General features: G+C 37.0%; 1 protein-coding gene across 2 annotated transcripts in view; it reads right to left on the reverse strand.

Annotated features, from left to right (window-relative positions):
• The window catches only part of rnf220b (ring finger protein 220b), a 29,601-nt gene extending 7,501 nt beyond the window's left edge, over positions 1-22,100 (reverse strand). For both annotated transcript variants that reach the window (XM_043246324.1, XM_043246323.1), the window contains exons 1-5: positions 21,705-22,100; positions 19,597-20,337; positions 2,486-2,612; positions 530-575; positions 349-441 (exon numbers count right to left, since the gene is read on the reverse strand). In XM_043246324.1, coding sequence (XP_043102259.1) covers positions 349-441; positions 530-575; positions 2,486-2,612; positions 19,597-20,221 — 891 coding nt within the window. In that variant the 5' untranslated portion in view covers positions 20,222-20,337; positions 21,705-22,100. The remainder of the gene's footprint in view (positions 1-348; positions 442-529; positions 576-2,485; positions 2,613-19,596; positions 20,338-21,704) is intronic.
• Between the last annotated feature and the right edge of the window lie 5,595 nt (positions 22,101-27,695).

Consider the following 27,695-nt stretch of genomic DNA (forward strand, 5'->3'; position numbering starts at 1 on the left):
TGTCAGATTAAGTGAAATGTTTTTTTTTCAATATACATGGATTTTAGGTTTTATGTCTTACAAATTATATATATTACTTTGGTTTTGTATTTTGGAATTGAAATACAATTATAATGTAACATATTTAAAACATAAATATTATTTTTACTTCAATTAAAGTCCAGTAGATGGCAGCAGTACACTGAGTTCTTCCTCAAACTTTTGATTGACATGTAGTCCGGGAATGGGAAAAAAGCAAACACTAAAATTAATTTGATTCCACCTGTAACTGTTTAAAGTTCAATACGCCCTTCAAAAGAATTCCAAGCTAATGAAGTTAGATGTATATAACGTGCATTTCTTGCTTACCTGGTACCTGTCGGAGTGCACAGCCTCATCGGCGGGACGTGGAGAGGAGGCGGAGGAGGAACCCTCTCTCTTTATGTGCATAGAGAACAGAGACTGAGAGAGGTAGAGCGGTTATTATTGCCTGTAGACATAAATAAATTGTATGTAACAAGTGTTGTGAAGTACATTGGAGAGTCCGTACCTTAGGCGGCCCAGCAGCGAGACACTCCTTTTGAGCAGAACCCTGACTGTAAACAGGAGAGAATGTTATTAACACATATTTCATCACCACAACCCCATTACCAACAAAACTCTGCCTTGTTTTAAACACAAAGCTTGACTCGGAATATGCAAACATGCTTGGAAACGATGGATCAGGTTGCATATTGTTCTCAAATGACATTTCCTTCACAGTCAAATAAAACTCGTGTATAAAAAAAAGCTGTCTCCACTCAGGTCCTGTACAGCAGGAAGGCTCTAACACACCCTGGGGCCGAGTTCAATTTGACACAATTACTGTCCACAGCTCTGTCACTAAGCAGATTATGGCTATAATTTCTTTATTGGAGAAATCTTTCATGTGTTCAGAGTGGCTAATGTGCCGCCCTGCCTCGTCTGATGCTGATAGCAAACGCTGAGGAAACGCATTATTAGCTTGCTATGATTTTCGCAGGGACTGCCTTGAGCTTGACTGGCTGTGAAATGTCAGGAACAATGTAACAGCTTGTAATTTGTGATGTTGCAATGATGGAGGAGACAGGGAGAAGGGTGGAGGCATGGTGCACATGCCCGGAGGCTGTAGATAAATATGCCATCAAGACCTGGAAGCATTTAATGTGCCTTTGGAAGGGACAGGCTACAGGGAGGAGGTGTGTGTGTGTGTGTGTTCATTGTCTCAATCAGCTTTAATTCTGCCCTTCCTCCATCTCTCCTGCTCTTGTCTCCAGTTTTGATCTCTTTACTATGGGCAGCGATGCATTTTCATGAGCCCAGATGAGATTTGAGTAAGAGTGACAGAAGAGCATGCTGACTGTCAGCGGCACTTTACTGTCTACGTGCTCCGGCCGACACAAAGAGACTGAGGCAGTTCAAAAAAATCAAATCAACCCTCGACTGATCGGCTGATGATCTCAGATTGAGCTGGATGGATGGAAAAACAAAAGAAGACATGAGCGAAGCAGAGCGGAGGGAGGTTGATAGATTATTGATTGCCTCAGCCATAACGTGGATTGTATCATGTTCATTACAGAGGAACATGACAGGTTTCATTTTTGTTGTCTTCGTGAGAATTGGAGGTGAAGAATGAGAGGGAAAGATGGCATACTTAGAAAACATTAGTTTCTATTAACAAATGTTAAATAAAAAAAACAATAAATGATACAATGAATTACTGCATTAATGTCATATTCAAGCATCCCCACAACCAAGCTTTTTCAAGAATTAATGGCTGGAAGGATTTATTTATTCCAAGGATAAGTAACTAGGCAAGTAGATGAAATATTGTTGTTATTATTATTATTATTTTAAAATTACAATTTTAGATTATGGCAACACAATCAAGAATAACAAAAATTTGGACAACATTTGGACAAAATTTGATCTCATATTATCTGTATAGTTGGTGGCTTTAATTATCTTTTAGATTTTTTACATTTAAATTATTAGATATTCATATATTAATGTTAAAATGTATTAAAATGAATATACAAAATGTATTAATTTATTTCTAAATGTACTTTTTATGGCAACAAAATACATTCAACTAACACAAAAATTCAGACAACATTGGGATACATTATTATTATTACTACTATTATTATAATTATTATATATTTTGTATTTTCTTTCTATTTTAATATTTCAATATTAGATAATAATGTATTTATCAAATTTCTCTTTCAGTTTGTATTTTTTTATTATAACACCAAAAACCACAAAAACTGTATCAGCACTGGTATGCTCTCGATTTTTGTATTCAATATAAAACGATAAACAATGTTAATAAAATAATAAAATTAATAAAATGCAATAATTTAAACAACACGTATGTATATATATATATATATATATATATATATATATATATATATATATATATATATATATATATATATATAAAGACTGGTGTCAAGAAGTGTTTTGAGAATGGTGGATGTACCTATTGTGCAGTTGCATTAGACGCTCCATTTCCTGCTCCATATGTTCCTGCAGCTCTCCTGGCCGTAGCACAGCATGACAGATCGGACACATGGGTGTCTGAGTGTCATACAGGGCCTTCACTTTACCTGGAGAGGGGAGTGAGAGAGGGGCACACAAAAGAGACATGCTTTATTATTATAAACCTACAATAAGCATTAAAGAGAATTATATACAATGATAAAAAAAATCATCTAGTGTAGGCAGATGTGTCACAAGAAGCTTATCAACATGACAGCAGAGACATTGAGTAGCAATAGCTGTCTCGAAATGGGGCCATCACAGGCTAACAAGTGGTCAAATGAAAGCAAATAGATGTGAATAAAACATGGATCTGCATGTAAACGTCTCCTGGAGCCATGCCCTTGACAGTCGGCCCCCCTGTGAGTCCCCTCTCTTTTAAATTTCATCTACAGTGCAGCTCAAATAAATTCACTGACAAGTACTAACTGCTTGCATCTCTGCCTAAAGGCAACCAGCATCAGTAAACAATGAAATCCCATGGCTGAAATTGAATTTATAACCACATTACCTGCACAGATAACATCGGCAAATAACAAGATGATAAGAGGAATTTGATTTGATTCTGGGACAAGCATGTCTTTTTCCCCTCCTCCTGCTGGAGGGACGCTCATTGTGGGGATTTGAGAGAATTTCCAAAATGATAATGATATACCTTAACATAGATACACTGCCTTAATTAATATACATAAAAAAACCTAAACCCAAACCAACCTGTAGCTGCCTAAATCAAGCAGGATTCTATTATATACATAATTCTGTTATTTTATGTTACATCATAAGTAACTATATATATATATACATACACTGATAGATAGTATCCTCATATTGTTTGTTTTAAATTCTAATAAATTATATTTACACTTGCATTAATCTTGTGAAATACAATTACAGTTTAAAATAGCTTTTATATTTTAAAATACTTAAAATGTAATTTGTTCTCCTGATGACAAATCTGAATTTTCACGAGCTATTACTTCCATTTTTTGTGCTCAACTTAGATTTTTATTTTTTTTTAATACTGAAAACAGTTGCACTCCTTTATGTGGAAAGCATGATATACAAATTCATAAAAACAGCATTCATTTACAACAGAAAGAAAAATGTATATATGAGGCATAGCGCTTTATGGTGTCTGCTGGAAAAAAACGAAAATTATTTACAAAAATGTTTTTGTACAGAAAAATTACTTTGAAAGCAAATAATAAGCATTGTAATTCAGCATGTCATAGGAAGTCATCATCCTTAGATGGTCCCATTGCATTTTATCCCCAAGTTATAGGATGACTGCACATGCCAACATCCATATGACAACTGCCACCATCATGATGGGAGACGAATTCTGAGACGGCCATGAACTGACCTTTCTAAAATGCCACATTTCATCCTGGCTTTCTGTCACATTACGACAATATGTCACAAGCCCGAAAAAGACAATACTAGAGGCTTGTATTTCACAGAGTCACATGCAAAGGGGTAAACAGTCATATTACTGGAGGCCAGATGAACGTGGCTCTCTTGGTAATTGATTGACGTGAACTGTATTGGTTGCAATGGCTTTTTCAAAATGTCAGAATTCAGAATTTAGACGGTCAACGAGGTTTGAGATCACATATATCGGTTTCTTATGTTCAGCAATCCACGAGGAACATTTTAAATTGGGAAATTACTTTGAATAGAATAGAATAGAATAGAATAGAATAGAATAGAATGTGACATTTGAAGTTAAGTATAAAGGGAGGTCCCTTAACGATTTCTGCCATGATTTTGCCTTTCAATAACTCCATAATGGGCGCGACCTTTCAGTAATCCGAGGGCATGCGAGAGGCAGGCGACTGGCAGGGGGCTTGTTCCCTGGCAGACTTTCTAAGGAGAGTGGCAGTTATAAAACAGAATTGGCCCACTCCACACCTGCCATGAAGCCCCGTCAAGTAGCCTGAACCCGTCTGGTTCGCGTTTAAGACATCAAATGTTTCATTTTATACAGGGGATTTCATCGTTCCTTCAATATGCTTTCTGAAGTGCAGGGAGTATGCGAGCTCCAGTGAGTGTTTTTATTGAGGAAAATAATGGGCCATTGAAAAAGGCTATTTAATAGGCAACATAATAGGCAATGTAGCAACACATCTGCTGTGGAAAGTCATTTCCTTCGTTTTCAAAGGTATTTTCTTGATTCAGACCTTCTTTCATTAATCGGCTTAGAAGCAGCTTAATCACTCTGGCGCTGGACCAGGTACATGTGGAAAAAAAGCCCACGTTTGCTGTTATTGAGCGTAATCAATGTCTGAAATGGGAAGCAGAGTGGAAATATTACCACGATAAATCCTAGAGCGTGGCTACAATTGTGAAAGAGAGACGTTGCGCACTTGCATGTTCGATATTATAAAGCGATCTATTAGATTAAAGCGAAAATGGCTTCCATTAACATCCTTACTGTCAAGTCAATGAGCTCATTCTGTGCTGTTCATGCCCCCACATACTTTTACTGCCCAATCATTGTCTCTTTAATGAATATTTACTGAATATTCAAATATATCAAAACTTTTTTAAAACAACTCCTGCCAAAAAAAATAATGGTAAGCAAAAAAAGGCAGGTATTAAATAGTACACAGAACTTGGAAATACTTGATTTTGATATAAATCATCTTCTACAGTATATTACTAACAATATATATTATTTTTTTATAAAAAATAAACAACAAAAGGCACACAAAAAGCATGAAACTATAGGCTGGGCTTGTAGGTTATGGTCTCAGATACAGAGGAGAGTGATCAGTGTCTTGGAAATCCCTCCATTATAAATGTCCCCATAAAGATGAGGGATAGACATCTATACAGCTGCCCGATAAAGCTGTGGCACTCATCACTCCAGAGAGCTGATTGCTGCCTTTAACTGTGCGCTGTGTCAAAGAGTTCAGCCCTGGAGAAACATTTAAGACCAGGTTCAGCTCTACAGGAAGACAAATGAGTAACAACAAATACAAATGATTCACTGAGCACAGAATCAAGTGAATCTCTTATCAAATTAAAGTCTTCTCTATTCTTCCATATTGCGACGTCACTTTTTTTTGTTTTTGTAAAATAAAAATAGGGTGGGTTCGTAGTTATTGACTGGACTTTTTTTCATTTTGATTTATTCATTGATGTCTATGTAGGTTTTAAACATTTATATTTCAGTTGCAGTTTAACTTGAAAAGAGAAGTAGCTATAGCAAATAGCTATGCAATTACATAAAATTAATAAGGTTTAGGGTCATTATTTAATTTTATTTGAAGTGCTGAAAATATTTTTAGCCTTAGTGAAATGTAATAACGGTGGCACAGAAAAATCGCTCACATTAAAGTCAATAAAATGCCTTTAGAAAAAAGAAAGGATGATTTTCTGTTTCATGCACACAAAAAGTATAGATGCATGATTATTGGAATACATTTCTAGACCCTGTGTATCACAGCCAATATGTTAAGCAATCCTAAAATAACTCAACACAACCAGACTTCATTGTGTTACCACCATACATGTATCATCCTTTTGAGCAATCTTTTAGCAAACCTCTGTAACCAAAGCTCTCCAGTTCATCTACAGAAAATCAATACAATGTGTCCAGATGTGTCAAGAAAAGCAGATATGTAGGCATGCAATCCTTCATGCCTATGGACATCACTGTGCTAAATCTCAAAATATGTAGATTAAGTCAGATTTTGAAAACTATTTATTTTTATTTGATTTTAAAAAGAGTGTTTACTTGTAAATAAACACAATGTATCTTTATACTTGCTAATATCCACAGCATACAGCAATATACTGCAGAATTGGACTGGATGTTAGCGGACAACTGGCCTACAGTGTCTCTTCAAAAGGTTACTTTGATAGTAATTGATACTGAGGGTGGGAACTATTCTCCAGATTGTCTAAACAGGCTTAATTAATGAGCATTCAGGGAATCTTAAATAACTGAGACAGTCAGATCAATAGCAGCGATGAGCAAGAAAGCGCTGTGAAGGAGAAAACGAGAAAAACACGAGAAAAACAATATTGGAGAAATTAAACAAAATTGCGTTTAAGCCTTTGGAGAAACAATTACACAATACGCACTGCAACAAAAAGATGCAGTCAGCATGATATTCTAATGACACTCATTAACCCCCATCCATCCCTGTCATGACTCATCTGCGGTGTGATGGTCATAGACCGTCATTCCCCTCTCAGATAAACTCCCATTATTTGATGGGTGGGTGCTGCTTTTTTATGGTCTCCCCAAGAACTCATCAGCGGGAGTTACAGGCTGTGGAGGCAGACACTTCAAATAAACCAAGTCTGAGAAACTGGCCAGGATGAAGACGCACACCTGCAGACCAGAGGACAGGGGAGACAGTGATTTCTGAGGTACACACAGACAGAGTAACAGAAGTATCTGTACTACACCTGGGTGTGTTTAAACACATGGGTACAAATGTGGAAATGTGAAGCAATGAGCGTCTATGTGTACACATGCCTTCTTTACGCAAGTATAAATAAGTGCATGTGTCCATACACAGGATTATCATGTAACGTTTTGTTGAGGAGGGCAGTAGATGTATGCTTATTTTTAAAAAAGGTTAAGGTTTTGTTAGTGCTCAAACATAACTTCTTTCATCCATGCATCTATTTGTCTAACTGCTTATTCTCTGTAAGGTTGGGGGAGCGTTAGCGCCACTTTACAATATAGTTTTTACAGACACACACATACACACACACAAATGTATTTTAAAATTAATTAAGATATTAGGTATCTTGAAATAATTATTTTAAAGCATTGTTAACTGTGGAAGTTAATTTCTGTGTATATATATATAAAAACATTGTCAGCTAATATAAAGTAATATTAATGCATCATTACTATGAACAAACATGAGTTAATAATAAACACCAGCAAATTAATAAATTAACATCGACGTAGATCGATGAAGTGCTTCTAAAGGAAAATGCTTAATACTGAAACTGAAAATGTAAAAAAATAGTTTAATTCAATGTTATGCTGTTTCTTTGTAATTATGTATGAACTTTTTCTAGCAAGTTGTACTAAATCATATATATAGCTTATTCAAAATTCATAGCAGTCAATCTAAATGCTTACAAGTTACTGCATGTGTAAGTGTGTGTGTGTGTGTGTTTGTGTGGGGCCAAACCCCAACTCTCCACCTGAGACAGCTCTGTCTGCACAGAGTGTAATGGGCCAGTCGGGAGTCAATGAAGTGACAGCTAACACCTCATAAACCTTGAGCTTGAGGGGCTGAACTGCACTAAGCCTCACTGTAAAACACATACACACACACAAACAATTAGAAAAGCACCTACAACCAAACACACAAACAAATATACTTAAATTTGTGTGTTAATACATAAACACAGGACTTCAATTTCCATGTTTTAAAGCGTTATTGAGTGAGGCTGTACACGGTTTGGTCGCCAATCTCATATCTACAATGCTAAGCTATATTCTTGTTATTAAAAAATACAGAATAACCATATGATTGTCATTATTTTGCCTCAATATAAGTCTCACCCACCCACATTCAATACATTCTTATGGAGCAGGTGTGAGCAGCTCAGACTAATGAGGCAGATAGACCATAATAATCCATTTCAATCTAATGCAACCAACTCCCACATATGTGCTGATAAGATCAGATAGCCTTGCACTCGCTGTGTCAAACACAGATACCCTGACAAGGTAAAGAAAGCCTGGGATGCTTTGAAGATGATCTTGTTTTGGAATAATACAGATTTTTTGACAGCTTTTGGAGGATGTGATCAGAGGATCCTCAAAGAGGGTAACAGGGCTTTCACAAACGTCGGAAGCACTCTGAAAATTAATAATAACCCAATGATGAAAGAGCAAAATTGATTACCCTGATTAAGCACACCTGCCAGTTATCTGCACGCCGTAACTTAAAAAAACACCATTAGTGGGTTTAGAAATTGATTAAAGGAATATTTCACTAAAAAGAAATGTACATTTTGTCATCATTTGCTCACCCTCATGTAATTCCACACCTGTATGACTTACTTTCTACTGTGGGGGAACATTTAGATATTTTGAATAATGTTCACTCTGCTCTTTCCTCTGTAATAAAAACTGGCCGAGGGCTTTCAAGATCCAACTATCATCATGAAAATATTTAACCACTATATTAATAGAAGTCTTCTGAAGTTATGTGTTGTTTTCTTGCCCTGAAAACAATTCACCATTCATTCTTTATTGCATGGAAATAAGCAGCTTGAATGAAAATACGAAAGACTTGAGTAAATGATGACGGAATTTTCATTTTTGCTTGAACTATCCCTTTAATGATTTCCTGTATCATTCTTTGAACAGTTGGATGAAATCTTTGGATCGACATAGCCCTGCTGACACACATTCACACAGAGACAAGTGTATTTATCTGGCTGGCCTGTGGATGGTGGCACAGTGGTTGATTTTCTCATTTTATTGGCCACCGGGGTAGAACAGGCCTGTGCTTGTTCAGAGCCAGCCAGCGAGACACAGTCAGCCTAAGCACACAACTGCCTCACTTGAGTTTTTACCAGTGCCAAACACACAGAGAGAGAGAGAGAGAGAGAACGTATAACATTGGCTGATGAAATTATTCAGAAATAATTGGGTGAATGTTTCAGATTAAACAAAAAAAAATGGTCAGTTTCATTTTAGATATGTAATACAGGGCACTGGTATAGTCCTTAGGCTTGCAACATCATCTAAGGGTTTCAAAAGCCTTGGTATATAAATACAAATAAGTTGCCTAAAATTTTAAAATGAATTATGAGGATGTGTTGCAGGGGATTCACAGGTGGCAAAAATTAGAAGGATCTTTTCGAATAGGGCAAAAAAATTTATAGCATACAAATGTGAACAAAGCAAAGCATCCTTGGTTGTAAAGAGACAGATCAGTCAAAAATGTTTATTCTGTCAGCAGATATAAATCTAAAAAGAAATTCATTTCTAAGACAATGTATAAGACAAAAGATGATATTTAAAAAAATAAATAATAATGTTTTAGTTAGTGGTGACTTTCACTGTAAGGAGTAAATTAAACATTTCTCAAAATACCTTCTTTCATGATCCACAGAGGAAATAAAGTCATACAGGTTTGGAACAACATGAAAGGTGAGTAAATAATGACAGAATTGTCATTTTTGGGAGAACTATGCCTTTAAATCCATTTCGACAGTAATGTTAAAATTCCCAGAACCTCACATTGGATAATTTCATACAATGCAGCTTTTTTTCATGGCGTAGGAAAAAACACAAACACTTTGTTATTAATGACAGTCGTCTGACCTTCGTTTAATAGCAATTCTTGGTTTCCACCTGCTGTGGGAGCTGTGGGAGGACTGGGCCACCCAGTCTGAAGAGAGTTTAACACAGACGAACTCCTGCGGCACAGAAAAACATGACTTCATCTTGAACGTCTAGAAGCCCATTATGGGCTGAAACAGCATCTGTGTTTTGGACGGCATTCGTCCATGTATTCTTGGGAATTCGATTCTTAACTCAAACAGACAGTTTACGTAAGACATTATATGTCAGCGTGGCTTTGGCAGGTTTTTAATTCTAAAGGCACATTGACTGACAAATGCAATTATATACATTACACGCATTGTTCCAGTTGCAACAACATACAACAAACCCATCTATTGCTCAGATTGCAGGAATTAATATGCAACCTCTGGGGTAGTTGCATCCAGTTGCATCATGAGCGAAGTCATATTTATATATTTAATGGTGGTCGGTCGCTTTACATGTCCAGAAAAACCTGCTTAAGTGTAACACACTTTATTTTGATAGGTAAAAATGAGACCGGCAGTCAAATTTTTTTCATAGCAAGATTTTGACCTTACTAATACATATATGCGGTTTGTATGAGAAACCAATTTAAATCTTCCTCTCGACTTTTTAACCCAAACAAAAGCAACATCACCCTATAAAACTTCACTCTGAGAAAGGCCACAGAGCAAGACATAATTCAAGCAACCAATAGGAAGACGGCCACCAGGCAACCAGTTGAGCACAACATCCAAACATCCTTAACCTCAACCCACTAACATGCCCTGAGCTTGTTGCTCCACTAACGCTGCATTGTTCAGCTCATTAAGTAGCTAAAGGCTAATTAGACCGCTAACGAGTGGAGGGTGGTAATGCTGAGCAAAGAGGGAGGGCGACAGAATCAGGGTTTTCTGCCACACCGCGTCGTCTTGGAGGCTGTAAAACCGTAAACTTTGAGATGCAAGAAACTGACAAGGCACTGATGCAGCAAAGGAAAAAATATATTACGCACTTTTTAAAGTATAATCACAGTACATTTGTGTTTGCCAAGTCTGTATTTAAAACATTCTATTCATATCTACATATTACAGACTTTTGTTGTTATAGGATGTATACAATGAATTATAAAATACCACTACATTTATTTTTATATACTATTATTTAACATAAAATCACCTTTATCTAACAATTAAAACAATAGATCTGCAATTTAATTACTAATAATTCTAAAACATAATATTATCTGTGGTTCCATCTTTAGCTTGGTACTGCATAATATTCTACAGCAATAAACTTTTAAGTGTACTAAACTGTTAAGTGTACTAAATTCTCAAAATATATCAAATCATATCAAATACATAAAAATGTTAAGCATGTATATATATATATATATATATATATATATATATATATATATATATATATATATATATACACAAAAAAATATTATTTTATCATGTTTTATTGTGTGATTAATTGGAATGCACAATGAAAATGTTTTGAACGATTTTTGAGAATTGTTCAAAATATAATTATTTGTTTTTGCAAATAAACTCTTCGTATACACACGCCCTCGCACATGGCATTTTTCAATTTTATTTTAATTTGCCATATTTAATTTGATGCTTATTTAAGGTTCATTGTTTAAATGAAAGTAATAAAATATAAAATATGCAAAACTGATCAGAATGAATAGAATAGTAAAACAGCTCATATAATGTATAGATTCACAATCAAATTTTTCTTAACGGTTAAGTGATTTTACTAAAAAAGGAAAACAAATCATGCCCTTATTGCCATATTGTTTACCTTATTCTTTGAAAGTGCTTTTATTATACTGCACTTTTAATCTAAGGTAATGTGGTTGCCCCATTTTACAATCTGTCCCGTCTGTCTACTTTTTAAAATTGCAGTCAGCAGGTGACATTATTTCAGGTCATGGCCAGACAGCGTCTCTGCCTTGTTCACCTAGCCAAGGATAACCAAACATACAGAGCCTTCACACAGCCCTGAGTAAACACAATAGCCGACGCTCCTCATCTGCCCGGCCTGACAAAGTCATTCTCTGGGTGTGTATGTGTGTGCTCACCTCATCCTTCCCCCATCAATAGCCCAGCAATCCCACGAGCCAATACACCGTGTCTGCTCAGAGGAACAAAGGCCACTGCCGGCTGAGCTGATATAGATCCACAGGTCTCTGTTCTTGTTCAATCAGGTCATGAAACAAATCAGCAGGAAGGGCACTTTGAGCTAAAAGTTCAATCTCCCATCTCATCTGCTCGGGACGCAGCTATCGAATGCCCGTTTAGCATCCACTAATGAGGCTAAATTCTCCTCCTTTTGGACAAGGTCTTGCCCGAATGCCTACAAAGCATAAGACTTTCAAATAAATTTCACGTGAAGAGTAATTAACACCAAACACGTTTAAGCAAGAAAAGTTCAGCACAGATATGCTCTGGAGGATGCGATGGCCTTTTGATTTGCGCTAACTCGTGGGAATTGTTGAGTCATAATGAGACTGAACCTTTTAATGCCACAGTGCTTGTGCGGTCCCATGGGCTAATTAGGCCAATTAGCATACTAATTGCTACATGCAAATCAGGTACAACAGAATCTGAAGAACACTGAAGCTTATGGACAGCAGCCATCTTTCTAGCTAATTCCCTGTCCACTCTGTGACACAGACCCTCGTTAGTACCGCAGTAAAAAACATAAGAGGCACATAAAACATTATATACTGCTTGACTCTTGTTTTCTTACCAATTAGCAAAGGACTGATTTATGGTTATGACACAAATCCCCAGTAGATTTTAAACTTCATTTCCCCAGGCTCTTTCACGCTTCCATGCAAATACACACATATCCCAAGATGCAGAAGGGTCAACAACGAAATTCTGTCACATATTTACGTTTTGAAGAATTTGAAATCATAGCCAGAGTTTCAGAATGCTGTATTCCCACTGACATGAACTGATATAGAAACAAAATGTAAAAAAAAAAAAATACAAATAACTTAATCAGCACATGTGATGAATAACTTAATCAGCAATGTGATGAACAGCAAAAAAAAATTATATAATATCATATATATATATATATATATATATATATATATATATATATATATTAATAGATAAAAATGGCAAGGATAAAAACCTCTGAGAATGGGCAAGCCAATATGTGCAAGTTGATATGTGTTTAAAACAAGCAAATTTTTATTTCTTACTGAAACATAGATACAAAAAAATATATATCAGCAAATGGCCAATGTTGTACCAACACACCATTCCTAACTTTTCTGGAGTTCAATTAAAATAATTGGAAAAATATGAGCCATGTGAACTATAAACTGCATTTTTCTATTATATGAGAAAACCTTACAAACCCTCAGTGCTGTTCATTAAAGCAGCATTACTTTACTGTGTTTTTCATTTAAAGTTCAGGAGTAAGTGAAACCAATTTACTCCATTACATGCACAAAAAAGTGGCATGTGTCATCTTTTCTCAGTATTGTGAGAAAAAAAATAACTCTAAAACGCATGGTTTGTGATGTGCCGGCTGTGTGTTTAGTGTGACTTGTGTAAAAAGGCTGAATAGCCATTTGGATATTATTACAAACATCAGCCGAGCATCAGTCACTAATGACAGCCCCAGATGTTAGAGGCCCTACAGGTGGACCGAGTTTCAAGGGTCATTCACAGAAACAACACTGTGCCCAAATCGGTGCTCTCTAAAGACCTCTGTACACAGAAACACGAGTCACGAACAAAACTAAAATACGATTGCCGTTACTAAACAATCCTGTTTTCGACTGCTTGCACAGGTTGCACACATGCTCTTAAACTAAATGCAGGACACATTTGCAGAGACACAAGATGAGACAAAAAAAGAGAGACACTACACAGGAGTGAGACAGGTAGACAGAGCAGCAGATGTCAAGCCTATTGTCTTTGACTCTGTCGGCCCTCTGCAATGACTATTTAAACCCACATTCTGCCCTTTCTGCCCTCTGCATTTGCTTGACTGATTTGTGGGCTCATGGGACGCGAGTTGTTCTGTTTTGCACTGAGCAAGCAATCGACAGTCTTTGCTGCCCTCCCTCTCCACCTTGGCCTGCCCCACCTGCTTCCAGTCTTCTTCCTGCCGCTCTTTGATGTGAGATCAGAGAGGGCCGCTTTGGCACACACAATGCTGGTCAATCAGGGGCAGTGTCAGTGTACTGTCAGTTGCCTAAATAAGTCCAAATTGCTCTTAAGCGGCATTTAATTAAAATTTTCTCTGGGCTGTTATTTTAACACTGCGAGTTAGTCACGTCATTGCTTTCCTAAACAGATACCTGGTCATAAAGAAGACATTTTGACTTCCAAAGGCACTTTTGGTAATGTCCCTTTTTTTGGAGTAAATGATGACATGGGTAATTATACAATTTCATTATAAATATGGAATTATTAATTAATATACAATGCAAATAAAAATGCAAAAAGAATCTGTACTCGCTTACTTCAAAAAAAGCAGAAAATCCCCTAAATTTGTTAATAATGGGGGACGAGAAACTGTTATCGTAGCTCTGACTGAGCCTCCGGGGCTAAAGCCCCTATTTTATTTGTCTCACGTTCCCAATAACACATAAAAGCCCTGGGTGGAGTAGCGCTGCTTTAACGAGAGCCTCCTGAGTCTGTGAAGCCCTCAGACGACAAGCATGCTGATCCTGCCAGTAATGGGCCTACAAGCCCCTTGTTAGGCATGTTAATGCATCTAATCTGCAGTCAACAGCAAAAACAAAAAGGGTTTTTTTTTTAAGCTAAAGGTTTAAAAGAATAAGACTGTGATCTCTAAATGATGAAGCATTTGTTCTAAGGTGTTTGTCCAAGACGCTACTAAAGAACATTATTAGAATATCTTGATATATTTGAGTATCATTAGCAGAATTCCAAGGGTTCAATAATATGAAATAAAATGAATGTGACAAAAAAAAAAAAAGAGTTGCAGTAACTAAGCACAGGCTGTAAAACAACTGAACTGGGCTGACTGGAGTTTGAAGACAGTATGGGTGGTACGCAGACCTCCCTTCTAATTCACATTCTTTCCATCCGGAGAAGATGAATTAGGAAGAAAACAAGAGAAGAACATCAAGCCCCCGACCAGGATGAAAGCTCTTCCACTTAAGAGAATATTAGGAGAGTAAACTACTTCAGCAGCGGGAGACAAAATATCAAATTAGGCTCATTTAACATCAAACAGAAGAAGTGAAAGTGAACGACTACTTTTTTTTTTTCACCTGCAAAAATATATAAATTCATCATATAAATGTATTAATAACATCATATATTATACTATATTATAGTACATAAACAAAAAGCTTTTTGCACCTGTTGGCTAGTAAATGTTTTTACCCTCATTTTGAATCATCATCAGCTTCATCATCATATACTGTATGTTACATATTATATTATATATCACGTTACATAATGTCATTTATACATCCTGAATAACGTAATATAATATAATATAATAACTTGCTGGCCAATAAATATTGAAAACAATCTTAATGTATCCTTTTTAAAATACTAGTAAATATCAACAGCATTTGCAAACCTATAACCTTAAGGACAGAGGGGGGATGAGAGGAACATTCAGTAGATCAATACAAAACTGGACAATCTCCACAGATTTATGATCGCTGTGGCAGCCAGCTGAATACAGTCCATCTGCAGTTTTCACAATGAGCCACAGTTTACAGCATCTGCCAGCTGTAGCTCATGCATATGTTTTTTTTTTGTCCCTTACAAGCCCCCTAATTAGGCCGCCCAATCACTTTGCTTCATAAAGGCCGTACTGCCATAGAGACAAGAATCAACTTCTCCTGGCACACATACAGAGGAGCAGGCAAAGCAGTGATAACATTTTTAGGGTCTGGCCAGATTTATAATTTGCCCCTCCTCTACCATTCAGGTTCGATCATGGGGATTAGAGATACTACCTGCTGTATGATAAGAAACAAAAGACTTAATATTTACAATGACAAATTCAATTCACCACCCCAGGCAATAAAGTCAAAGCCAACAGTGTTAAGGTGATATACACTTCCACCTTGGCCGTAGATTAGCTGGCTGCTTATTACGGCTCATCTGTACTAATAAGCAGCAATAAACAGAGGCGTTTTTAGAGTTATAAATTAGCACCAGTCAGTGGAGCTGTGACTGTCCCACTGATAAGCTTTATATCTTCTGACTTTTGTTTGTCTCTGTCTCTCTCTATGAATGAGGTGATCCATGCTATTCCCAACATCAATGAAAAGCAGACACCTTACAGCGATCTCTGGCACACAGAGAATACACGACAAATAGCTTAAATGATAAAACTGTCATTCTGACCGGGAATCACTGAATCACTCCAGATAAACTGGCAGGATGGTCCAAAAAACCAATTAGACCCGGAATTCCAAACACTGACAGCTCTGTTTCCTGGGAAAACCCTCCAAGGCTGAACATATTATGGAATGGCACTCTTGTATTTCAATTGAATACTTAAGGACCATTAAGACCATCTTAAGAACTGAAGACAAGCTTCTTTAATAAAGCAACAATTACCACAGAGCTCAGATTTTTTTTTAACCCGATTATACCTTCAACATATTTGCTGATCACACGTCTAACAAAAGGAGCAAATTCACCCTTAGTCTGAGCAGATCAGATGAACACATATCTGTAACACATGTTAAACTGTGAGGTAATTGATAGCAAGAACGTGACACTCACTTCTTCAAGCTTTCTGCTAAGAGCCTGCTGATGAATTTGAGTGCCACTGATACAATATATGATCCCAAACTAAAGCAAAACATATGGCCATACTGAAAACCTGATGTTAACCACCATCACTGAAGGTTATATCCTGTGTAATATAGATGGACAAACAGAGAGAGAAAAAGATTGAGATAGCTTTGTTCAAACAAAAATCTTGTTTATAAGATTTTAAAATTAATTTTTGGAAATCGAAATGTGGTAGTTCCTGGTATTATACTGGCACAGAAAAACAATCCAATCTATATGGACACACAAATCCATAAAAAAATATATGAAATATAAATCAGATATAATTCTGAATAAATATATACACGTAAATCCTTCTTAAATATAATTATGTATGTGTGTGTGTGTGTGTGTATATATAACTATATAACTTCCTTTTTCCTGTGATTAATCACAATTAATTCATTTGACAGCCCTAATATATACATATATATTTAATTAAATATGGTCAAATGCAGTGAATTGCATTGACATTTTTGTCAATGCAATTCAAGTCTTCTTTTTTCCTTTAGAATCCACAAAGTCCTGTCATGAGAGTTTGGGAATGGGAATTAATACGTACAATTACTGTAAAAAAAAAAAAAAAAAAATCACTAATAATCTGACTCTCACAATGCTGTATGAACTGGCAAATTTCAACAAGTACACTGTCTGAGAAAGTTTATGCCAAGCACACACTGCCTAAGCCCAGAAAGCAGCAGGGCACAAGGTATTTACCCACACTTACTGTTGCTCTTTCTTTCTCATCAGCTCAAAAAATGTAAAATGCCTCCCGAAGGAAAATAAACACGATTCGGCCCAGTGAAGACATCTGTCCTTCGAAAAGAATATAAAAGATCTAACTGTTTAAACAGCTGTGAGGATACTCTGTCCTTTTGAACATTTCTGAGAGACAAGTACTGAAATAACACAGTGCTTAGAGTCATAACCCAAGGGTCAGAAATTAGACAAATGACAAATCTCTTTCTGATGACACAACAGCATGTGTGTGAGGTTGTGTACCGGTTATCAGACCAGATGAATCTAAACTCTGATTTACAGTTCATGAACCTAAATTATTCCCAGGCATAACACTTGTACTTACTGAACATATATATATATATATATATATATATATATATATATATATATATATATATATATATATAGGATAAGATATAACATTTTCTTATATAAATATATATAATGTATTTTTTTTTTTTTTTGGAGGACAATATGTCTCAATATGTAGGCATACACATACACACACTCACATACACAACCAAGTATAATTTGTCATATTGAGGTGCATGGATGCACCCAACCCTCTGTCTCAAAAAAAAAAAAGAGCATGTCGGTAACCCACTTCTAGATGAGGCTAAAACTTTTCTAAAAGAACCTTGATGTGGGGCTCTTTTTCCTACAATATCTCTTCTACCTGTCAAAGTCAGTCATTATTTTTCCTATTGACATTCGTCTCTGATATAGCGTGGCTCATCAGCCCCCTCTGTCGTGTCTTTCATGTTGCAGGTTCTACCCCTCCGCCCCCACAGAGAGTTCTGATGTCCTACGAATTTAAGCTTGAGCGCCTTTTTTCCCCGTCCCGCCGCAGCGCACGAACGTGGGGTCCTTCGCCACGCTGCCAATTACAGAGCAAGGTAATGAGCAGCCACGTTCTCCTTACAGCCCAGATTGACACTCTCTCCCACTCATTTGTCAACAAATCAGGATGGATGGCGTGGGGGCGATATTGAGCCGGAGGTGTCGCACTCAGAGACGCGGTTGCCGAGCAGCATCTCCTGCTCGTTATCATTGACAAGTTGTCTGGAGCTGAGAGATTTGCGAATCCTTCGCCTTTGTCATCTCAAGATCATTTGTTCGTGATTCGGTACTTATTCCATGCATAGCCTAACCGTTATAGCCTACTCCGGTAGACTAGGCCTACTTTTGGCATTTATCTGTGGACTGCATGGGACTTATATAACAAAATCAGGAGCTGTAAGTTACACTTAACACATACAAACAAAACTTAGCTTTCTGAAAGTCAAGAAAAAAAAGACCACAAAATCTTGGTGTCCTCTAAAGTAGACCTGTATTAATGTGTACGTTGTTTACAGCACATTCCAATTGCAGCAATAATTATTTAATAATAATAAAAAAAAATGAAGTAGATATGTTATAGATGTGAAGCAATGGGCTTTGCACATGCTCAGGATATGTAAGAGCTCTAAGCCGCTTTCCCAATCACATTCTCCCTTCTCTTCTCTCAAGTCTGCTTATCTATCTGAGCTCTACTTTCCATTAAAAATAAAGGAAAAAGACCTGCTATACAAACTATATAAAAACATTTAAGTTTAATATTAACATTAAATAATTTGTAATAATAAGTTTAAATATTATATATACTAATTTTATACATATAAAAATTAAGTATATTATATATTACATAATGTACATATTACGTACATATTTTAACAATTTAATTTAGTTGATAACATAATTTTTGATAACAGCAATTTAACACTTATATTTAGGGGAGCTTTTTGGCCATATATATATATATATATATATATATATATATATATATATATATATATATATATATATATATATATATATATATATATAACACATATATATATATATATGTGTGTATATAGAGAGAGAGTGAGACATTGTCTTTCTTAAGTCATGTTTTTATTGTGTTGTACTCTTACTGTTTTATTGTGTTAGATTAGTTTTATTGTGTTTTTTTGTTATTATTTAATCAACACCCAAAAAACTGTTCTTGCAAATTTACTCTTCATATATATATATATATATATATATATATATATATATATATATATATATATATATATAGATAGATAGAGAGAGAGAGAGAGAGAGAGAGAGAGAGAGAGAGAGAGAGAGAGAGAGAGTTTATTTACATTTAAACACACAGAATATCATGATGCTTACTTGGTTCTTTATGCTCTTCTAGGCCAGATGAACCCTCTACCAACAGCCCAGACAAGCCAAAGAGCTTCTTCCCAGCATCCTCAGCTACCTTCAGGGTGTTTGGTGAACCAACAGGAACATGAGCACCCCCAAAGTCAAAATCTTTTCCCTCCACATCTGTGTAGCGGAGGTGGGGTGAAGCCTCTGGTTCCAGACAGCCCTTCAAGCGCTTGGCAGGGAGGAAGGCAGACTGGTAAGCCCCTGCATCTCGCTCCTCAGGTGGAGAGGAGAACGGCCGGAAGGCCCCCACCGCTCCGTGGTTGAGCATACCCAGCGGTGAGCAGTCGAGACTGGGTGGGGCAAACTGTGGGTGAAGGTGGAGCAGAGGGGTGGGAAAGTCTCGAGTGGGAAACCCTCCTTGCCGATGATACATGGAGGCAAAGGTGTATGAGCCGCTGGGGAACGGAAGGTGCATGTCCTTTTCCAAAGTGACCGGCACTCCAAACGGCCGAGGGGGCTGGCAGGGTACAGAGGCATCTCGGCCAGCCTCAGCTGTTGATGCCAAAACCATGAGGGCAGGGGAGGTCAGCGGGCTGGGCATGTAGGAGGAGTTCTCCATCTTAAAGGCAGTCCGATGGAGGTCCATTTGAGAAATGAAGTGTCCACTCAAACTCAGTGTAATGTGATGAAGAGGTCTGAAGAGCACTTGACTCAATGCTTATAGACTTAAGCCTTACAGATCAGTCATTCTCTGATGGAAATCTGTTGGACAAAAAAAAAAAATCTGAATGATGAGCTCAAAAACACAACTTGTGGTGGACAAAATACAAGCAGTTACTTAAACAGCCAATCATTCCTTAAAGTCAATATTTTCATATAGTCATTTATGAGTAAAATAAAAGACTGACTGAGACTGAGACAGAAACAGAATAAATAGACCACAAAAGAGTCCTAGAAATGCCTAATAGTGCAGGACAAACATTATTGGGTGGATTTAAAATAAAGCTGCTATTATCAGTGAGTAGTCAACGGACAAGTAGTCTGTCCTTTAATACAGCTTTTATGTTAAAACAAAGGTTGAGCTAATTAATGAAATTAATCTTCATAAAAATATGTGAATAAATCCCTATATAAAATTATTACTTAAATTTATTCTTGTTTAGACTACCTGTCTTGTGTATGGTGCTGGTGCTGCCGGCACGCTTTAATGAGCGTTTACCAATTCTAAAACAGTTCTACACTTCCCTGTATGTTTTGAAACTAAACTTAATCTAAGCTCTATTATTACTCTTAATTTTGTGTTTGGCAATCCCACTTTCTATATTTTACAATTAAAGATGCTAGTGAACTTTTTTTACTGCTCATTTTAAATGGATAAAATATTTAACTAGACATTTGTATAACAATTTCAATGCTGAAAATATTGTTTTTAAATAACGAGCTATTTATATACACACTTGCATAATATATAGCCCAAAATTAGCCCATCATAATAATTATTTGAAATAATACCAACAAAAATTATATATATATAATAAAAACTTTAACTTAATCCAAAAGATATGTAATTATACATATAAAGCAATTCATTATTTGTGCCCGTCACTGTTTTATAATACAAATAAAACAAGTAATAAATGTACACTTTTTACATGAGTTCGCATAAGCGGTGTGAGTGACTGTCTTCAAAACGGTGAACAAACTTTTCAATGATGCCTTTAAGAAGTGATACTGAATCCGAAACCAGCTTTAGACTAAATTCGATCTGAATAGTTCGGTTGCTGTCAGAAGTTAAATTTACAATTAAACTTTCTTATTTGAAGTTGTTCCGGTCACAGGTGTTATTCCGTTCTTTGAAAATTTGAATTATGCGGTTTTCCCAAAAAAAAGTAATATCAGACAACTTTTCTTCAAAATATGAACAATTTGCTTTATCTCACTCGTAGTTATAATGCACTCCATAAAAGTTAACTCATAATGCTCAGCATGTGACAACTAGATGTATCTAAATATTCCTTTTAAAACGAAACATCCAGGACAGTACAAGAAAGACTCGCGAAAACATATTGTCCTGCAAATATCACATTAGTAAAATATAGTAAAAAAAATGTACTTGTAGTAGTACTCACAATACTGTAGCCAGACATCTTTATCATCTCAGTCGGACATCAAACTGTTATTTTATCCAAACTCGAACCCAGATGATGTCAGTCAAAAAGAGTTCGCGAATGGCCGAAAGAAAAAGCGCGAAAGAAACGCGCCTTAAAACTGCTTTTTTGAGGTTTTAAAAAGAATCAGGGGTGTCTGAAGAGTTCAGCTGTTTAGCGCGTGCCACCGCTGTGATGTAGATTATGCAGATGCGCGCGATGTGTCAACATCCGATCCGCGCGCACTTCTGTTAATGCTGGCGAGTCGCTCGCTGTACTCGCTCTCTCTCTCTCTCCTCTCAGCCCGTCCCGCTCTGTTAACTTTAAATTTATCATCTTCTACCTCTCTGTCCGACTCAGATATTTTGTGAAATGTAGATCTCCATCCGGGGGCTCTACGGGGAACGTCAATTTATCTGAAGCATATAAATGAACACCAAACATTTTCAATGCCTCAAACGTACCTTTTGTATGTGTATTAGTTGGTGCGGACTCAATACGCTACCACGGGTGTCCATCTGCTGGTTAAACATCATATAGCACCTTTGGCGAGGCATTCAATTCACTTAATCTGCCGACCTTCAGAAAAAATTATTGTATTGTAAACAGTGCGTGTATAAACTGTTACTACAACAAACATAAAACTTGGTTTACTGACTGTGAGACAGCATAAACGCAAAGGTTCAGTAATATAATGATACATTGAAAAAAATGTTCTTCCCATTTTAGTATTCATTTTGAATCTAATTTATTAATAGGCTATATATATATATATATATATATATATATATATATATATATATATATATATATATATATATATATATATATATATATATACACACACACATATATAGCCTAGATGAATGCAGTCTTACAAATACATATAAATAAAAACATACGCATACTTTTTCGAAAGACTTTGGACATCCTATCTCATAATGAGAAACTCTTCATATAGAGAGAGAGAACATTAAATAAAGTTACTCTCTCATAAACAACTAAGGTATTAGCCTGAGTAAATTAAATCACAGTTTAATAGAGGTTTCAGACCCGCTAATTATGACTTCCGAGATCATTAACAAAGTCTTTTAAGTCTCTTGCTTCATAATCCAAGTCCTTAAATGAAAATAAACGAATAAATTTGTATGCTAGAAGGCATGTTTTTGAATATTGAGTCGTACTCTTCTTTTTGAAATTCATTTATTCAGTGGTGAATCAAATTACTTCAGTTAATTCTACAAAGCCATGAACCTAATTGGAGTTTAATTGCTGTTTGCAAGTTTTCGGGACGAGCAAGAGAGCAGCGTCTTCGGTCGCGGGTAAAGATGCTTCATGTAATGTCATGCACCGGCAGAAAGCTTTATAGGGGTCTATAAATTGCATACGTTTAGTTCTAGAGGAGTTAGAAATAAAATGTTGTTTTCTCACTATATATAGAGGAAGATATAGTTGGCAGACTCAGGATGGAGAACTGTAGTAAGTGTCAAAGTGATGAGCTGTCTGTCTGCGCTGCCTCACCATCTGTGCATATGTGTGCGTGTGAACCGAAGAACTCCCAACACAGGCAGAAGGCTCGAGTGTGACAAGGAATACAGCGAGACGCATTATGGTGTCCATCATTGATCGCTTCCTCCCAGGAGTCTTGGCGCCTGCTACCAGGAAACAAAAGGTTAAAATATGATACTCCCCTGTTCTCTCCCCCTCAGTGTCCCAGCAGCACCTCTGTTTACAAATTCACAGCGCATTCTCTTTCACACAGAGTATCCCGCAACCATAGCTCCAACAACAAAACGCAAACAATCTGACATCATTTTCTAAACAAGAAACACAGCAGGAAAAAACGCATTTTTTATTTTCCATGCTGAAATAATTTCATATGCATAAGGGTTTCCAAAACGGACAAGGACGTGCAGCAAATCCTCACGTCTTTTTGGTCGAGTCCAGGCAGGCGCACAGAGCTTAGGGGGCTGAACAGGAGTGTATGGGCTGTGAAGTGAGTAACAGTGAAAGGCAATGACAGGCTGAGACCCCTAAACCCACTGCCTCCTCCTCCCCTCCTCCCTCTGTAAGCTCTGTCTCTCCTCGCCACAGGGCTGACATTGACATGACACTCCCAAAATAATGATCAACAAACACTCCTTGCCCGAGCGCAAACGGTCTTCTCCCTTCCTCACAGTGTCAGCAGTGATTAACAAAGACCCCTGCGTCACTACAGACAGAAACACCTAACCACGGTCTGAGGTTGAAGGTGGAACGCGCTAAACAAATGCACACAACAACCTCATGCTGGGCCGCTCTGTTCATACTGTTACCGGAAGCAAAAATATAGACTATATATTGCTTTATAACGCAAGAGAAGTGTGTGGGAAAAGTCATTATCCTCACCCGTATTCGTGCCTTCAAAAGCCCTACAGACATACCAGGCCGCACTGTTCTCCGACGTTACTGCATGTTACCTTTAGGACACAGAGAAGGAGAAAGAACGATATTACGTCCCTCCACAATTACCAAGCTAAGCGAATATTAAAATGTCTGGCTCCATCAGTCGAGGCTATCGTGATTGGTATTTTAACCTTTGACTACAGTACAAAGAAACCAGCTCTTGGAACCAATATTGGAAGGACGGAATCTAATTCTGGAATGATCCTTAGTAATGAGGGGGCTGCCGTGGGGGCTGCATAATGCATATATGAGATATTATTTTGGGGCTGAAAGTGTTGGGGCAGAGGGGGCTCTCCGAGAGTTGAATAATCACAGGCAATGAGGTGTAGCCTGTGTGATAGAAACACCTTACTGTCTCGCCCGAGGACAGCACTCTTAAATCAAATACAAATGATTTTTATCACATGCAAATACCCCTTAGGTTTTTTGTGCATGTGTCGCGGGGCTTTATGTTCAGATTTTCTGAGCAGTGTACATTTCTGTGTGAAACCTGAATGGACAGTTCGTCATTGAAGAGCTAAAAAAATATTTAAAGGTAATGTAGTATCTTCAATGTTAAATAGTGAGATCTCCTGTTTGACAAACCAATTTAAGGCAGGAAAAAACATTTTATTTTTGTAATAAAATGTATTTTTGTTAAATAAAATAAATATTGGATGAAAAACTAAGACTTAAAAAAAAAAACAAGTAGCAAATGAAATGAAATGAGTTGAATGCAAAATTACTTTTAAATATCTAAAACAGAAGTAACAATCAATAACAGCTAAAATTATGAAATATAAAAAAATATACAAATATACAAAAGTATGCAAAACTACAAAAAAAGTTTAATTACTTTCCAGTTATATGTAGTTAAAATATGCCTGGTGAGAAAATGTACATCAGATTTTTAAATAAATAAATCACTCAGATAAAACAGAACTAAATAAAATACAGGTATCATTTACTCACCCTCATGTTGTTCCAAACATAAATGATTGATTTAATCTTCTGTGGAAGGAAAAATATATATATATATATATATATATATATATATATATATATATATATATATATATATATATATATATATATGATCATATCTCTCAGAAGACATAATACAGCCTAGTCATGTCATATATTAATTTATATTATATTAATATATATACAATATATATATATATATATATATATATATATATATATATATATATATATATATATATATATATATATATATATATATATATATAAATAATATAAATTAATATATGACATGACTAGGCTGTATTATGTCTTCTGAGAGATATGATCATTTCAAGTCAAGTCAGAACAAATCAAGTAACTGCTAACCTCATGTATACAAAAAATCAATATGGCAGCACAGCACAAGTATTAACAGAAAGCAAAACAAGTTTAGAACAACAAAAAGGATGAGCCCAATATGACAGAATTTAAATTTTTAAGTGAACTATCCCTTTAAAACTCAAATTCCCTCTCTCTACTCTCCCACGCCCGCTGTCCCAATTAAACAATTCCGGCTGTGTGAGTGACTGGCGGGGGCAGCGGAGACAGGTCTGGCTCTGTTAAAGCTACACTCGGCTAGTCTACCGTCGCCCAGGACCTCCGTCGGCTCTATTCCCGGCCCCTAATCAGTGTGTGAGCGTAATATCAGGCTGGGTTAGGTGTCACCATGTTAGAGGCGTTAATGGAAGAGCTCCATCCACTCAGCCGGGGGGACGGCATTACCGCGGGCTGTCACAGTCGGCTGAGGATTGGGACAGTATTACTGCTGGCTTTCATACAACGTTGGTCACTAAACTAATGGGGGCCTCGGCGGAGGAGACGGAGCTGGGAGAGATGGAGATGAGATGGAGAGGCGTGGGGGAGGAGGAGGAAGAGAGGAAATGAGAAGGGGGAGTGGTAAAAGAGAGGGAGATGGAAAGGAGGAGAGGCTCGTCTAGCACCTTCTCCTAATTTGCAGGCTCTAATGTATAGGAGAGTGGGAAAGCTCCAGATGCTGAGAGATTCAATCTGATGTGATTTAAGAGGGTGAATGAATAACTTTCTTGAGAGAGTGGAAGCCCTGAAATGATAAATGTTAGGCCGAAGACACTTCAGAACATCCAGCTCTTCCCCTAACGGTTCACACGCCACAATTCGGCGGCGTCGGCCTCTGTGAAAGATATCTCTATGCAGGGTGCAGATATGCCAATTCATTTTGTGTCCAAAGATTTGACAAGCTAGACTGAGTCTGAACAGCGTCGGTCAAACGCTCCGCTGCTGCCAATCTCTCTCTCTTCACCTCCTCCTCCTCTTCCACCCTGACTCCTCAATCTTCTTTTCTCCAGAGATCCTTAAGCCTTTCGCCAAGAAATCGAAAAGTCAAGGCAGCAACAAAGACTGTAATATCGAAAAAAGCAGCTAATACCATTTTAAGTGTCGGGAATGAAATGAAAGCCTATATATGCAGCTTCGGAGTGAGAGATAACACCTTGAGAATGGGTGACATCAAGTGAAAAAGAACTGAGGTGGTGGGGGGATCAGTGGCCTGGGCTCAGAGTTGAGGAACTGACACTGTCTCTAATACAAGTGTTTAAATATTTGATGCACTGGGATAAAGAGGGCTCCCCTTTGAATGAAATTGAGTGTCTGCTGGAGAATCTATTACCAAGAGTCTGATGCAATTTGACAGTGGCAAAGCAGCCTGGGTGTTATTCTTCAATGGCTCCCCAATCTCCTTTCATTACTCCTCTTAAATGTTTCTCTGTCGTGCTTGACTTAGTTCTGATTACAGCCTCTTTCAAGGAAAGGGAAGGAGAGAAGGGGGGGACGAAAAGGAGAAAAAGCAAGCTGGGGGTGTTTGCAATTGCGTAGACTGATTCAATCATACAGAAGGCTAGACATTTGTAGCGGTATTATATTTTTCTCCGCAACATATCTTCTTTGCTGTTTGCTGGTGACTGCATCTATGAGACAACAGGAAACAAATTAAGCATGAAATATCGTTTTTTTTAATTGTAAAAGACACTATCATTCAAAGGTTTAGGGTCAGTAACTTTTTGAAAGAAAATTGATCAGAAATGACAGCAAATACGTGAGATACGTATTTTTTTTTATCAAATAAATGCAGCCTGAGTGAGCGGTTTCTAAAAATTAGGTATATATCTTCATAAGCCATAATTTTATTGGTTAATTCCTCACCTGAAAATGTCAATACCACAGAACAGAAGCTGTTTGGTGTACTTGATCATACAGTATCTTTATATTGTGAGCCTCTGGTGCTGTGAGCTGCACTATAACAAGCTGCTGCAATAAACATCATTTTGGATTTCTCACTATCACCCAGCAGCACCTGCTATGTCAGTTGGCGTGCAGTCAAGCAGTCTACCAGGTGTGCATAAAAAGACAACAGCATCCTCCTGGACTGACACTGATGTATAGCTTGTTAACACCACCGCTTTCTTGTATCCTTCCTGATACCCATTATGGCAGGCTTCACCCGGTGCTGGCGCGTGAGTTGCCTTTTCTTCAGCAGATCAATAGTTA

Source organism: Puntigrus tetrazona, chromosome 8 (genome assembly GCF_018831695.1).
Source record: "Puntigrus tetrazona isolate hp1 chromosome 8, ASM1883169v1, whole genome shotgun sequence".
NCBI classification, from domain to species: domain Eukaryota; kingdom Metazoa; phylum Chordata; class Actinopteri; order Cypriniformes; family Cyprinidae; genus Puntigrus; species Puntigrus tetrazona.